We start from the raw sequence: 13,944 nt of genomic DNA on the forward strand, positions 1-13,944 counted from the left end.
CATTGTCCCTAACATGCTCTTCCTTCCCTTCATGCCTTCTGCCATTTTTAAATTCCAGTTTGTTACACTGTTTTAAACTACAGAGGTTTAAGAAGGCGTATGGCTCTAAATATGCATATTAAGAGTGCTAAATTTGAACAGACAAAACCTGAAAGTACAGATTCTGATATTTCCTATAATTCTCAGGAGAAAAAAAAAATTCACAGCACATTCCAGTCTGACGTAGACAGTATTTTACTAAATTAAACAGTGAACTTACACAAGAACAGCTGAATAAAAATATAAGTTGATCTCCCATTGCTCACATGTTTACCATAGTCTTACTAAAACTGAGATCAACATACATGGGTTCTATGGTTCCGCACACTATTTCCATAATAGTTTTAACATTAAATTTCATACAGTGTTGAAATTATAACGGCAGAAAGCAAGTTTAAGCATAGCAAAATAGATGACAAATGCACTGCTTCATATTCTAAAAAGCCAGAGTAAAGTATGTGAGAATTCATCAAGATGCTAGTGGATTTTTCTTGCTAAAATACCAAGAAAAGTTTTCAGATTAATTTAAAGTAAAAAGCATCTTACAATCCTCTTGGTATAAAGGAAAATGGAAAGAAGTAATTTACAAACTTCTCTGGAAGCAACAAGTGTTGTCTGCAAACAGGGTTACAAGATAGAATGTTTTAAAACACTCTTTCTCAGATTTAATTTAGCAATATGGAAACTCCATTCACACCAGAAAAAAAAAAATCAGACACTGAATAATCAAAGGTTATTGGCCAAATAACCTAAATAGTGAAACTTTTTTAGATTTCAACAATGGCATGCCAAAGAATTATCACTATGCAGTTAATTTACTATATTGTTTACAAGATCTCTCTAGTTAGGATTTGTTTTCAGAAGTACTTAAAAATTCAAGATAAGGCTCTGCCTCACCCATTGCAAAAATTCATTCAGGATATTTACTGTTCTTTATATGTTGTGGAGAATAAAAACCAAAACAATTATTCTCTCTATAAGAGGTGAAAAAAATACAGCCTAAATCCAACACTGAATATATCTCAAAATGCTCACAAAGATAAGAGGTCTAAGGTGGGTAAAGTTTTAATACTCATCAATTCAATTGTAAAAACAAATAATAAGGTTATTAATTGTCACTATATGGAATGGCTACAGGTTTCCACATCAGGCAGGCCTCCTGCTGGAGAGGGGATTAATAAATTATGACAAAGGTCAAAAATAAGTACTTATTATTTCACGGTAATAATAACAATAATTCTTCCATATTAACTTACAAATAGTTTTTTAAAATATTTACATTGGGCTTGTTTACACAGTGAGACAATGGAAAGCCAAGGACTACTGTGGTTAGGGCTTTACATTAATGCATAAAAGGCGTCAGTTGCAGCTTCAAGGCTACTGAAGCGGTTCATCCTATCTAAGATATCAGAAGACTTCCTTCAGCAAGATCCTTTTCCTCTAGGAACCCTCATGCCCCTTCCTGACCTGAAATTCTCTGCAGTTTCTGTTGTTTTGTATCTCCAAACTCATTAAGTGAAACTGAAAACGAAAATAGTTTATGATACTGCTGGCAAGCCCTCTGCTTTTCACGTGTACCAACACCAATAATGTTTACACTAGACCTTAATGTTAAAAGTTCTAATTGAGACAAGCATCTAATTGTAAGCGCCACTTCCTAGATAAAGACACGTAGATGAATGAGCACACATCTCAGCTGGAGAGGACTAACTTGGCAAAGAAGAAACAGCTGAGGCAAAGCTGCATTTTAACATTTCAAGGTGTGCTTAGTTCCTTGTAAGTTTGTGAACACCATGAAAGAAATAAATAATCAAACATGGAAAGCGTGCCAATATAGGGGAGAATTCACTCTGCAAAATGCACTTTTTTGCTATTTTGTTTTACAGCAGAAAGGACAAGGTGCTTTTTTCCTCGGAGAAATTTTACAGAAGTTCTATAGGTGAAGAAAAGAAGGCCACTACGGTTAAACAAATATTAGCACACAACATGCACTTCAAATACTGAACAACATGCACTTGAAATATTTCAAGCTCAGTGTACACACACAACTACACATGAACCTGGCTAACAAGTCCTGTGATTCAAGCCAGTCTGCTTGCTTTCTTCTCCTCCTCCCTATTGCTCTTCATATTTATCCCCACCAGAAAAAGTTCAAGGTTCACTTGTTAATGGCACATGCAAGGTCTTCTCACAAATCTTCTCAGAACATTTAGACATGTGCTAATAAAATAGGATAAAGGCGGGTGTATCACAAATTAGATCATACTGATTCAGCCTTTTCCACTTTTTCTTTTCTAGAGACAAAGACTGAACCACCATCTGTTGGTTTTACCAATCTAGACTTTAGTAAGGCACCTGGTGATGGCATATAGGAAACTACAGCCAAGCTGGAGGAAAAGAAAAAAGATGATATTCAGCAACAAAAAGGACAAAGTCATAGAGTAATGGGAAAATCCTGCACTGGAATGCACAACTAACGAAACTTATGTGCTGTAATGTGCCTGTAGCACATGCTGTAATGTACAGGTACTTCACATGCATACATGTACAATAAACCACCTGTACTGCGCAGTATGGAGTCATTACGTGGAAATGGACATCAAGGACATAAGCAGGCCAAAGGTACCTAAAGTGACAGCAACTGCAGCTAAGCAAAGGTTGGGTGCAATCACACAATTGTGCTGGGTAGTAATTTCTAGTAGGTATCAGCAAACACTAAGATTACATGATGCACCGTTATGACATTCCTTGCAATACTATGCACAGTTTCAGTCATCCTCACTCAAAAACAGGTTCAGAGGAAAATTCCAATTTTTTTTTGATCTTCTAAAACTCAGGCCAAGAAGTAGCCATTTTCTCTTCACAGGTGACTGGCTAGAAAACATTTCAGGAGAAAGGATACAATAAGGAAGGGTGAAAACTAGGAATTGCAAGATTCCTCAGCAGTACAGAGAAAATAGAAGCTCTGGATGAGTTTTCCAGAGTAGTAAGAATGAGGAGATAAAAGTCTTCAGAGGAATTATTTCTGCGATAATTGAAAGAAGAGCTCAAGGATGATGCTCTTCCAGTTCTGACTACCAGTATACTGAAACAAGATCTAAGAACACCAGCACAGTGTTATGAACAAAAAATAATGGGCAAATAATTCAGACCAAAGCACACTTGCTTAACTGCTCTGAGTTTTAAATTGTTTCTTTTGGCAATAAGAAACTTTATGTGACCTTGCAAGTAATGTTACCTGCTTGCTACAGGTTTGTCATTGCTATAACTTTCCACAGTAAAACATTTTAATTTATGCTTCCAAATAGCAAGAAGTAGCACAATTCTGAGTATTTACTTCTGTCTTTAATAACATATGTCCTCAATAGATTTTTGAAGTTTGATACATATGTGTTAGCCAAACTACAGAAGTTCATTGTCCTACTCTGCTGTTTGTCAAATCTTGCTTCCGACTTATCCAACTCTTGCCTTTTTCCCTTCAGTTTCTTTACCTGAACCCTACAATCACTTTACATCCATTCTCTGCTTCCCTATATCTGTCCTAGTGCCTTTTTTTTTTTTTTTATGTGATTCTATCCTGAGTAGGGACACTGGATCTGAAAGGATCAGGACAGAATGAGCCTCCTCCAGCACAGTCATGTCTCTCCTGAGACACCTTACAAGAAACCCACCCAGAAACACCAGATCTCAAATCAACAAAAATGCAAGGAGTATCAAGAATGTTGAGCTTAAAAGAAAAAACAATCTTGGAAAAAGAAAATTAGGAGTTCAGACTTTAAAATTCAAGTTTTTCCAAATAAATTCATTTTGTTCATAAGATTTCTGTACTTCAGAATCACTATAGTTAAAGCAAGAATAGTTACACATGTACCCTATTTTCCCTTTACATAGAGCTGAAAAATTCAGAAAAAGCATCAGTAAGAGATTTAAGAAATAGCCAGAAAGAAGTACACAAGCTCTATTTACCTCTTTCACATTCAAGGGGTCACAATTCTCAAAAAAAAACAGCCAAGAAGTCTGTAAATAGTGGTGCACTAACATATCTCACATGGACCAAAGAACACTTGACAAGGACAATATAATTTGAATAATTTTTGTGTTTCTGTAATAAAAGACTACTAGTTGCTCATCCAGAACAACACAGGAAAACACGCAGAAAAAGCTCCAAAACTAAAAATCTGCATCTCTTCTGAAATAAAATGAACTGTTGAAAAACCCAAAGAAACAGATAATGAACTAGAATGACTCACTTGAACTGGTACTCTCACTTCAACTTCATTCAACACACAGACAAGCCACTACTTATCAAAAGCACTGAGCACTCAAGACACTTTAAAAACTTGCAAACATTTGAGCTATCAAGTCAAATTTGTTTTCTCAATTACAATAATGTCCACGATTATTAAAAGTTTAATAGTAGTAGCTTTGCTACTTGTGAGTAAAATACAGCACCCTCCCTCAGAAAAAAAAACACTCCCATAACCAACAAATCACCAACCAACCAAAATTTAAAACAATTCTACTCTTCAAGAAACTTATCCACTGCAAGAATTAAAACAGCCTGAAACTCCCAACTCAGGCTTCTCAACAGGCCAAAACCAGAAGTAGAGGCTTTGTTAGAGTAATTAGGGGATTTCCTGACAATTTTAGGAAGAGAAGACCCCCACTACAGTAATCTACTCAGTTTAACACAAATATATTCAACTCAGAGTAACTTGCTCTCAACACAGCTGCGACAGTAGGAAGATTATGCAACTGCATTTGATTTCTATGTAAAAAGATTATTTCAAGCAAAAGGAATCCAGAAGCTGGACTCAATGATCTTTATGGGCTCCTTTCAACTCTGGATATTATCAATGATTCTACGGAAAGTATAGATTTTTAAAGAAACTATAATTTATAAGTTTCTCCAAAAGAATAACTTCAAAGTATTTTTAACCATATGATTTTATATCCACAAGACATCATTATCCATGCATATGAGTAAGCCTTGAGAAAATTTAGTGGCCTTTAAATAAGTCAAGTGTAATTCAAATCACAGCTGCATACCAGCAAGAATTTTATCTGTTAGTTAAATTTAACTATGCTCTACTTTAACAAAACTTATTGCTGCTATTCAAGTACCATCAGATTTAAGCTAAAAAAGTGATATTTTAAAAATGCTACAGAAGATAATATTACAAAAGTCAGATTATTTTGAGAAAAGAAAGAAAATATCTACCTGATCAGGAACACTCCTGATTTCATGTCAATACTATACCTAAAACAATGACTGCTGGCCTAAAATGAAAATCTAAACTATAAATAATGTATATCTAGAATCCACACCACAAAGCTAGTCAAAAAATAAGTAACACTCAGGCATGAAGATGAAACATTTTTCAAGTAAACTGCAACTATTATTTCCCTGTTTTGTTCCCTTTATTCTGTTTTTATAGAAAAACATAAAGGTAGTACAACTTTCAACTTGATTACCTGTTTGCCCACACCAGGAAAATGCAGCAATCAGCAGAACTACTATATATGGGGGTTTTTTTAATGCACTTGCTCTAGAGTTCCAGCTAGACAACTAAGACTTAAAAAGAAATCACTCCTTTGATTCACCAGCCCTAAACATCATTCCAATAGCAAAAATTGCAACAACTGAAAGAACCGATTCTACTCAAGAACTCACAAAGCAGCTTTTTCCTTAAAAAAATCACACCATCTTACTGAAATGGAAGGAAGCCTCCAAATGTAAGCAGAGATGAAAATAACTGACATTTACTGAATATCTGACTATATTGATAGACAAACTGTATCATTCACTAAGGTTTGCTAGTTCCAAGCAACTTAATAGGAACTTAAGACAAAAAAAAATCAAACAAATATAGTTTGAAAATTTTAAAGCACCTGTTTCAAATGAGGGTGCAATTCTTGCATATTTTGTCTCTTCCCTTTTTACAATGCACCAGAAGTTGTAAATAAAATTTAAATTAATTGACTTACCTTCTTATCTTCTTTTACTTTGTGGGGTTTCTTCTTCATTTTTTTCTCATCCAATTCTTGGTCCGATGTAATAGCAGGATTATCTATGCCACCCTTCCATGTTTCAACAGGCGAAAGAAGTGGGTCTTCTTCACTTCCACGATGCCTTCCTTTTCTTTTACCTTTAGACATGGTAAAAGCCTCGTCATCACTTGCATCCGAATGTGTTCTCCTATAGTAAGACTTGGCTTTGCTGAACAGTGTCTTAGACTTGTACTTGTATTTTGAAGGTCTTCTTTCCCCATGACTTTTGGATACTCTATCAGAAAACCCATTTTCTTCTTCACCTTGGGTATTTATAACAATTGAGTTTCGAACTTTAATAATACGATTCTGACTATCCTCTGGAACCGCATAGATGTCATCTGCAAAGCCTTTATGTTTGTAAATCGTGTCAATAGGTTCAGCATAGTTGTCAGATTGGTCTGTATCTTCTGGAGGTGCTGCAGGCACTCGAGAAGGCTGCTTCCTGGGGTTTTTGCCAATACCTGCCTCAATTGTTTTCAGGAGGTTAGGGTCCAGTTTTTTCACATTGGTTCTTGGAACAAGCGGTTTCGGTTTTATCGGAGGAGGCACTTTATGGTTGCGTTCATGGTCATGACAATTGATTGGTGTACTGTGAACAGGATACTCATTTCCTTCCAAATCCAGTCGGTACTTTGAACGGTCACTAGGTGCTGGAAGTAACCTTACATCATCACCAATTGGACTGTAAGGTGGTGGTCCTTCAGCATCATCCTCTGAATCTGGGTAATTATAGTCAAGGGAACCTCCTCTTGGAGACCTTGGAAAAACATCTTCACTTGTATGTGTCGATTCCCTTGTGCTGTCTGACATGTACGAACTTTCAATCATGCTTTTCTTCTCTAATACATCACTGAAGAACAATGTGAAAACCTCAGTTTGACGATGATATTGAGATAATGAATATAAAGCTGTAAACTTAGCAGTAATTTCTGTTGCTATGTGTTCTCCTTCAGTCATGAGTTCCTTGATTGCTTCATTCTCAAAGAAGTCTGCCTGGCTATCAGTAACAGCCACCAACTGGACAGGAATTGTATCCTGAACTTCAGAAAGAAATGCCCGAAGCATTCCCATGGATGCCTTACGCTTTGCAGAATAGACCAGTATATATCCATGAACAAGTTCATCTTTCCTTACACCAATGGAAGAATGATATGATAATATAGTTATCTGTATTCGACGTCTCTTTTCACCTATTATTTTATCTAGCATTAAAGAATTATTCTGGCCAGCCTGAGCAGCACTACAGGAGTGAGAATCGAGGAAAGGTGAAAGAATAAGATCCACACTGAACGGATCGCCACACATGGCACACATGACAATCCTTAAGTCAGCTTCTGACAGATCTTTAATGGTGGGAACTGGACTTACAACATCAAAATTGTGTTTAACTGCTTCCAGTACTCCCCTCAGAGCTTGTTTTATTTGAGCCTCATTAAACTTGCGTGGGTATGTACCAGCAGGCACATCTACAAAAGGACACTGTAACTTGTTAGCCAATTGCTGTCCCTGATGCCTCAGAATAGGTAGATTCTTGCTAACACTGTCCCTCTGGTTAGCCAATATTAATGTAAATGAAAGATTAGCCATATACCTGTCTCTCCTTATCTGAGATGCTTCAGCCCTTATTTTTGCAATGCACTCCCCAATAAAAGTCAGTGATTCAATAGAGTTAAACACACAGAAACAACCATGCGGTTTGAAGGCTGAGGTCCACAACTGAGTCAGCAAGTATGGGGATTTGGCATCAACTGGCCTAAGATCTAGTTCATATATTTTTCCATCTAATGCATATTCATCATCAGTGGATTGTGTCCGAATTTCATTTGCCAATTCTTGTGCAAGGCCATCTTTGCCCAAAATGAAAAGATTGATTTTATCAATGTTGGCACTATCATGGTATAAATTTGAGCGTCCATGGTCCTGTTGCAGAAGACTGTTGGCAAGCAACTCTTCTACTTTTATGTCCATGCAGTTTTGGCCACTGAGACAGGTTTCTTTAGTTGGGTGATAAACAAATCCTATATGTTTAAGCAGAAGAGATTCTCTATCAGGTGCAAGTTTCTGTAAAGCTTTGTATCTAGGTTCTTCACTCAGAACTGCATGAATTTCACTCATTTTATCTGTACTTGGTGTTGCATTAAGATCCAGATCGTAAAATAACTCTGAATGTTCAAAAAGCATTTCCTGAAACTCCTCTTTGGCTTTTTCAACAATCTCCCTCTGATGCCTAGCATATACTTCCTTACTATCTCCATCAGTGATGTATTTGAATGCTTCATCCTCCACCACAAAACATATAACTTCTTCCCATGGCTGTCCAGGTGAAATGAATTGGATTTTCTCAAGAGTCTTTTTGAATTTCTCTTTCATTTCAACCCTCCTTTTTTCAGATATAAGATGCTGCACATGGTTTTGATAAACTTTTTCTGCCTCTAGGGTATTGAGAAGGTCAAATGGAATCCTTCTGTCATTCACTTTATCTATGTGGTCAGTTTCATCCCAGGGTGTTTTTTCAAGCACTACAAAACAGGACTGGAAGTCAGGCCTTTTCTCCATTACCTTCAAGGCTTCTGACCAGCTCAAAAGTTCAATCTCATCAAGATTTGATAGAAGAGTATTAAGAGCTCGTGGCAATGCATTAATGTATTCTTCTTTTCTCTTTCTAATATGTTCCTGTTTAAGTTGCTCTATGTGTTTTGAAAATGTATTTTTGGCCTTTTTTGTTCCTTCCAAATTTATGTACTCCTCATAATCAGGGTGGTTTTTCAGTTTGTTGCTAACAGTTTTCCAAGTTGCATGATAGTCTCTCACAGTTTGGACAAGTTTTTCAAACTTATCTGTTGCCGTAACAACTAACTGTCTTTGAGTTTTATAGGCATCCAGATAGGGGATTATTTTAGGTTTCCCACGAGTTTTATCCATCATTTGTACCAGTGCAGTAAAACATGTTTCAACATTGACATTGAATCTTGCTGATGTTTCCACAACCACAAGGTTCTTCTTATTTGAAGCAAAGGCCTGAACCTCTCGCAGATAATGATCCACACATTCATCACATTTTGTTGCCGCTATTATTATGGGTTTTTTAGATTTTGAGAGCTGGATATAAAGATTATTCACAAATTTAAGTTGATCATCAAACTTCCTATTGCATCCTTGGCTTACATCAATGCACAATAAAAACCCATCTATGTTTAATTTCCCTTCAGGCATTTGTTTTTGCTCAAAGTCTTGCTCCAAGCCTAGCTGATCTGTGCAAATGTACATTAGTTTTTCTGCGGACTGCAGTTTGGAGGCAGCTGCACGTTTTATGTACGGTTGTAAATTCGTACTCCGATGAGGCAAGAAAGTCTGATCATCAATGAACTCAGTCTGCTCAATTACATGAATTCTGCACTCAATTCCATCCTCGCCACTTTGTGTTACGTCACCCCAGTACAAAAAGTGATCATTGTTAACAACTCTTCCTCCAAAGTCAATTGTGCTAAGCACAGAGGTATGCTCAGGATAATATTCATCTGCTTTTGAACGAACGAATCTATTGCACAAACATGACTTTCCGACTCCACAATTACCTTTATCCTTTTCAGTTCCAGATAGTCCAACAACACTAACAGCATAAGATGGGGGGCGTGGCTCTTTGTTTTTTGCCATCATAACTTTCCTCTCATCCTTTTGCAATTATCAAGGTAACTGTATGTGGTTTTCATTCTGGAAAAGGTTCCTACAAATTTGAATTGTATATCCAGGGTTCCAGAAATCGCCTTCAGTTGTTCCTGCTTCAGCTTGTGATTACAAGAACCTCAGATAACCTGGACAAGGAGCATCATCTTCCTAGAAAATACAGAGAAAAAAAAATCAAGATTGCAGATATTTCTTTGCAATATTCATGAGGGAAAAGAGATTTTAAGAAGCACTTGTGCAGCTTGATGACCCCGACTTTTTGTGTATATGAAAATTCTACAACTACTTTGAATGAGATCATAAATTCATAATTCAGTAATGCTAATGCTATTTATACTACAGATTTAAAATAAACAGATTTCAGGCACAGTTTAGTAGTAGTTTGTCAGCTGTTTTGATAGCTGAGCAGCATACTTCTAAAAAGAAGAAAAGTCACACCCAAACTCCCAAATTACTGTTCTCCTCCTTAGCTTACAAATACTGGGCACTAAAAAGTAAAAATGCAATATAAAAACTCTAAACCCAACCCAATATTCATGTACTTCTATTCACACTCAAATTTTTAGTAGATATCATGCTGATCTGTAAGAATAACATTACTTTTGTGTGCATTTGTAGGTCTGAGCTTAGGTTGCAGTAAAGGAAATTTTAAAACAAGTAGCTGTAAAAGCAGGGAGTTGGCCACATGCTCCAGCCACTACCTATATCCAGAAGCAGACTACTTGATTGGTATACTAACAGCAAACTGCTTTAACAGAAATGTTTCGAACAGGAATTCTACAGAAAAACACAATCATACAAATACTAGGAGTAGGACTTGTGTATAGATTTTAAAACTACGATGTTGCTTCATTCCTTCTGTCTCTTTGAAAAAAAACAAACTTCTATTAACTGGAAACAAAAACTTCTATATCTACTTTCAGAGTTTCACAGAATTACTACAAGGTTCCAGTGGCTTTACTGAGGCTGTCATCAAGTATAACGATTACCACTAACTCTCAGTTATTAATCAGAAGACTTTACTTGCATGCATACTGCAAATGGAAATGCATTTGCTGGTTTTGAATCAATTACATTATGAGGAAGACAGAAAAAATTGAATAGCCAAATGACTGGTCCCAGTAGATGGTGATGAGTGACATGAAATCTACTTGGGGGCCAGTAACCAGGAGCGCACTCTGCAGGCCAGTACTGGGTCCAGTATTGTTCAATATCTTCATTAATAACTTGGATGATGGGGGAGAATGTATCCTCAGCAAGTCTGCTGATGAAAAAATTAGGAGGAGCAAATGATAGAGTCCTGCCTGCAGGGAGGAATAAGGCCACGTACCATTATGTGCTGGAGGCAGCCGCCTGAAGAGCAGCTGTCCAGAGGGGGATCTGGGGATCCCAGAGGACATGAACACCACCCAGCAGTGTGCACCTGGCAAACAAGGCTAAGAGCACCCTGGGCAGCATTAGACAAAGCAGTGCCAGCAGGTCAAGGCAGGTTAACCTTCCCCTCTTTGCAGCACTAGTAAGGCCACATCTGTGCACTGTGTCCAGTTCCACAGTACAGGAGAGATCCAGAACTACTGGAGAACGCAGCAAGGGGCTAAAGCACCCAGCAGCTCTCATTTAAGGAAAGGCCAGGACTGTTCAACCTGGCAAAGAGAAGACTCAGGGAAGGTCTCATCAATGTGTACAAATATTTGGAGGAAAGGTGAAAAGAAGGCAGAGCCAAACTCTTTTCCTGGTGCCCAGGAACAAGACAGGAAGCAATGGACACAGACTAAAATACAGAAGATGCCATACGAACATCAGGAAACGCTTTTTTTTATTGTGAGGGTGACTGAGCACTGGCCTGGTTTGCCCAGGGAAGTTGTAAAGGCTCCTGCACTAAAGGTATTCAAAAGACACCTGGACACAGATCTTGGCAACCTGCCCTAGGTAACCCTGCCTGAGCAGGGAGGCTAGACAAGATGACATTCAGAGGTCTCTTCCAACCTACACTGTTCTATCCTCTCTGAAAATATTTTTATAAAAGTACTTCTCATTTTCTTGGTAAAAAGACAACTATTACATGGCACTATAAAAGAAAGGCAGATACTATTGTACCTAACATATTTGCTTTTACATTTGTAGAGTGCAAAGTAATGACACAAATGTACTTAAATAAACCTATAAACAGTCCTTATCAGAATGAAAGTATAACAAGCATCAATACTGAAATTTTAGTGTTATATACTTTGTCCTGCTTAGCAACAATTAACTAATGAAAATATAAAATACAAACTACATACATAAAACCAACTGTTCGTTATGGAAATCACAGAAAAAGAAAGTACTTTTTTTAGGAAGAAAGTATCAACTTCACTACAAAATGAAGAGGAACACCTTATTTTTATACTCAAGAACTTCTATATTGCAAAAACTGAAACTTTTATGCCAGATTTTAGAATTCTTTTTCAGTTAAATCAGATTACTCAAAGACCCATTCAGAAAGACAAGCCGTATATTACATTTTGCTTCTCACTGTTTCCACTGTGTTTATTATAGTCTTAAAACACAGAATTTGGACCTAAAAGAAAATGGCTCCAGGAATAAAAATACTTAGCAAAAATAACATCCTTTACAAGCAGTATTTATATTACTACAAATAAACCCAGTGTTTTCTTTCTAAGGCAAAGCTTATCATAGTAGCATCATTCAAACTGCTAGAATGAGAAATTCAGTCAGCACTTTCACTATAAAATGTTTTCTGTTTGCCACAGCACAATACAGATTTCATGTGGACTAAACTAGAACACAAAAATCTTCATCCACATGATTACTTCATTTCATCAGGAAGACACTGTCAATTTGCAATTAGTTTATAAGAAACAATCAATACTTTCAGATACTCTACATCCTCAGTAGCAAAAGTTATTCCTCTCCCATCTACAAAATGTTTTGTGAAATCGATACATTTTTAAGCAAGTAAGTACAAAGAGTAAGGTGAAGGGGGACATTCACAAAAGGAAAACAAACACATCAGTCTCTCATTAAAGTTCTGACAAGAAATATTTTAACCATAGTAGAAGCTGAATCACTAAAGATATTTAAAACCAGTGTGGGTTTGGTTTTGGGTTTTTTTTTAAACACAGTTCCTACTTTGCACTGATTGTACAAAGTCACAGAACAAAATCTATGTTAATTAAGTAATAAAACTGGTAAAAATCTGACATTATAATGGCTTCACATTTATTATGTAATCATCATTAAACTGTTCTCCAAATGGAAGATTTTCCATTTCACTGTACCACAAATGTAAATTTACTTTATAGTTTCGTACTGTTTTAAAGCATGCACACTGGAAATTCATTGTAAATTCATTCCATTATCTTAGTTCAATCTGCCTAATTCAATTATAACAAATTGTAAACACTACAATTCATCTAACCCTCCTCCCCACCTTTGTTACAGATTCAAAGGAGGGGTCGTTTGATTTCCCCAACTAATTTCAATCTTACGACTGAAAATAATACAAAGCATCTGACATCAATGCAGGAAGAATCTGTGACCATCTACAGATGCACTGTAGGACCTTGTCTCTACAGACTTTTAGATTTCCAAGCATAGTTGTAAAGAAAATAAGGCAGCAGTTTGTATTTATTTACCCACCTTTACACACATTATAAAGGCCTAAAGCCCAAACTTACCCTTAGGAAAGAGGTGCAAAGCAAGATGACTCTCCTGCTGCGATCTTCCTGCAGTAATGTCACACATTTAAACAGTGCCCTTCAGTAAGTCCTTCCCTGAGGGATCTGAAAACAAAAAATAAGAACCATTAAAAGTTTCAAGTTTATGAAGGAAGAAGCAGCCATCAGAGAAGGTATGACACTTCACCTATGCATGAAGATTGTTTTCTTTATTTTAAACCCATTAACAAAACTCAAGCTGGTCTTTGTCTAAATTTGGAGGGTTTAAATCCTGTAAGCACACCTATTAATATTTGAGAGAGGGCAGAGTTCATAAGTGACTGTGATTTGAATTTCAACTTGATACTTCAACAATACCTAGGTTGCAGAAGCCTGTTAGGAAAAAAAATAATGTAGTTTCTCAGATAACATTTAAAATATGAGCTATAAAAATAACTAATCGCTGGTAGAATACTTTGGAATTCTAAAGTGTTTAGAACATAGGTTT

At 36.6% G+C, this 13,944-nt stretch overlaps 1 protein-coding gene across 1 annotated transcript in view; it reads right to left on the reverse strand.

Annotated features, from left to right (window-relative positions):
* The window catches only part of ARHGAP5 (Rho GTPase activating protein 5), a 39,998-nt gene extending 26,419 nt beyond the window's left edge, over positions 1-13,579 (reverse strand). Inside the window, exons 1-2 of the mRNA XM_005417494.3 lie at positions 13,458-13,579; positions 6,028-9,927 (exon numbers count right to left, since the gene is read on the reverse strand). Of these exons, the coding sequence (XP_005417551.1) occupies positions 6,028-9,750 (3,723 nt within the window). The 5' untranslated portion in view covers positions 9,751-9,927; positions 13,458-13,579. The remainder of the gene's footprint in view (positions 1-6,027; positions 9,928-13,457) is intronic.
* Positions 13,580-13,944: the final 365 nt, after the last annotated feature.

The sequence above is a fragment of the Geospiza fortis genome, unplaced genomic scaffold (assembly GCF_000277835.1).
Source record: "Geospiza fortis unplaced genomic scaffold, GeoFor_1.0 scaffold54, whole genome shotgun sequence".
NCBI classification, from domain to species: domain Eukaryota; kingdom Metazoa; phylum Chordata; class Aves; order Passeriformes; family Thraupidae; genus Geospiza; species Geospiza fortis.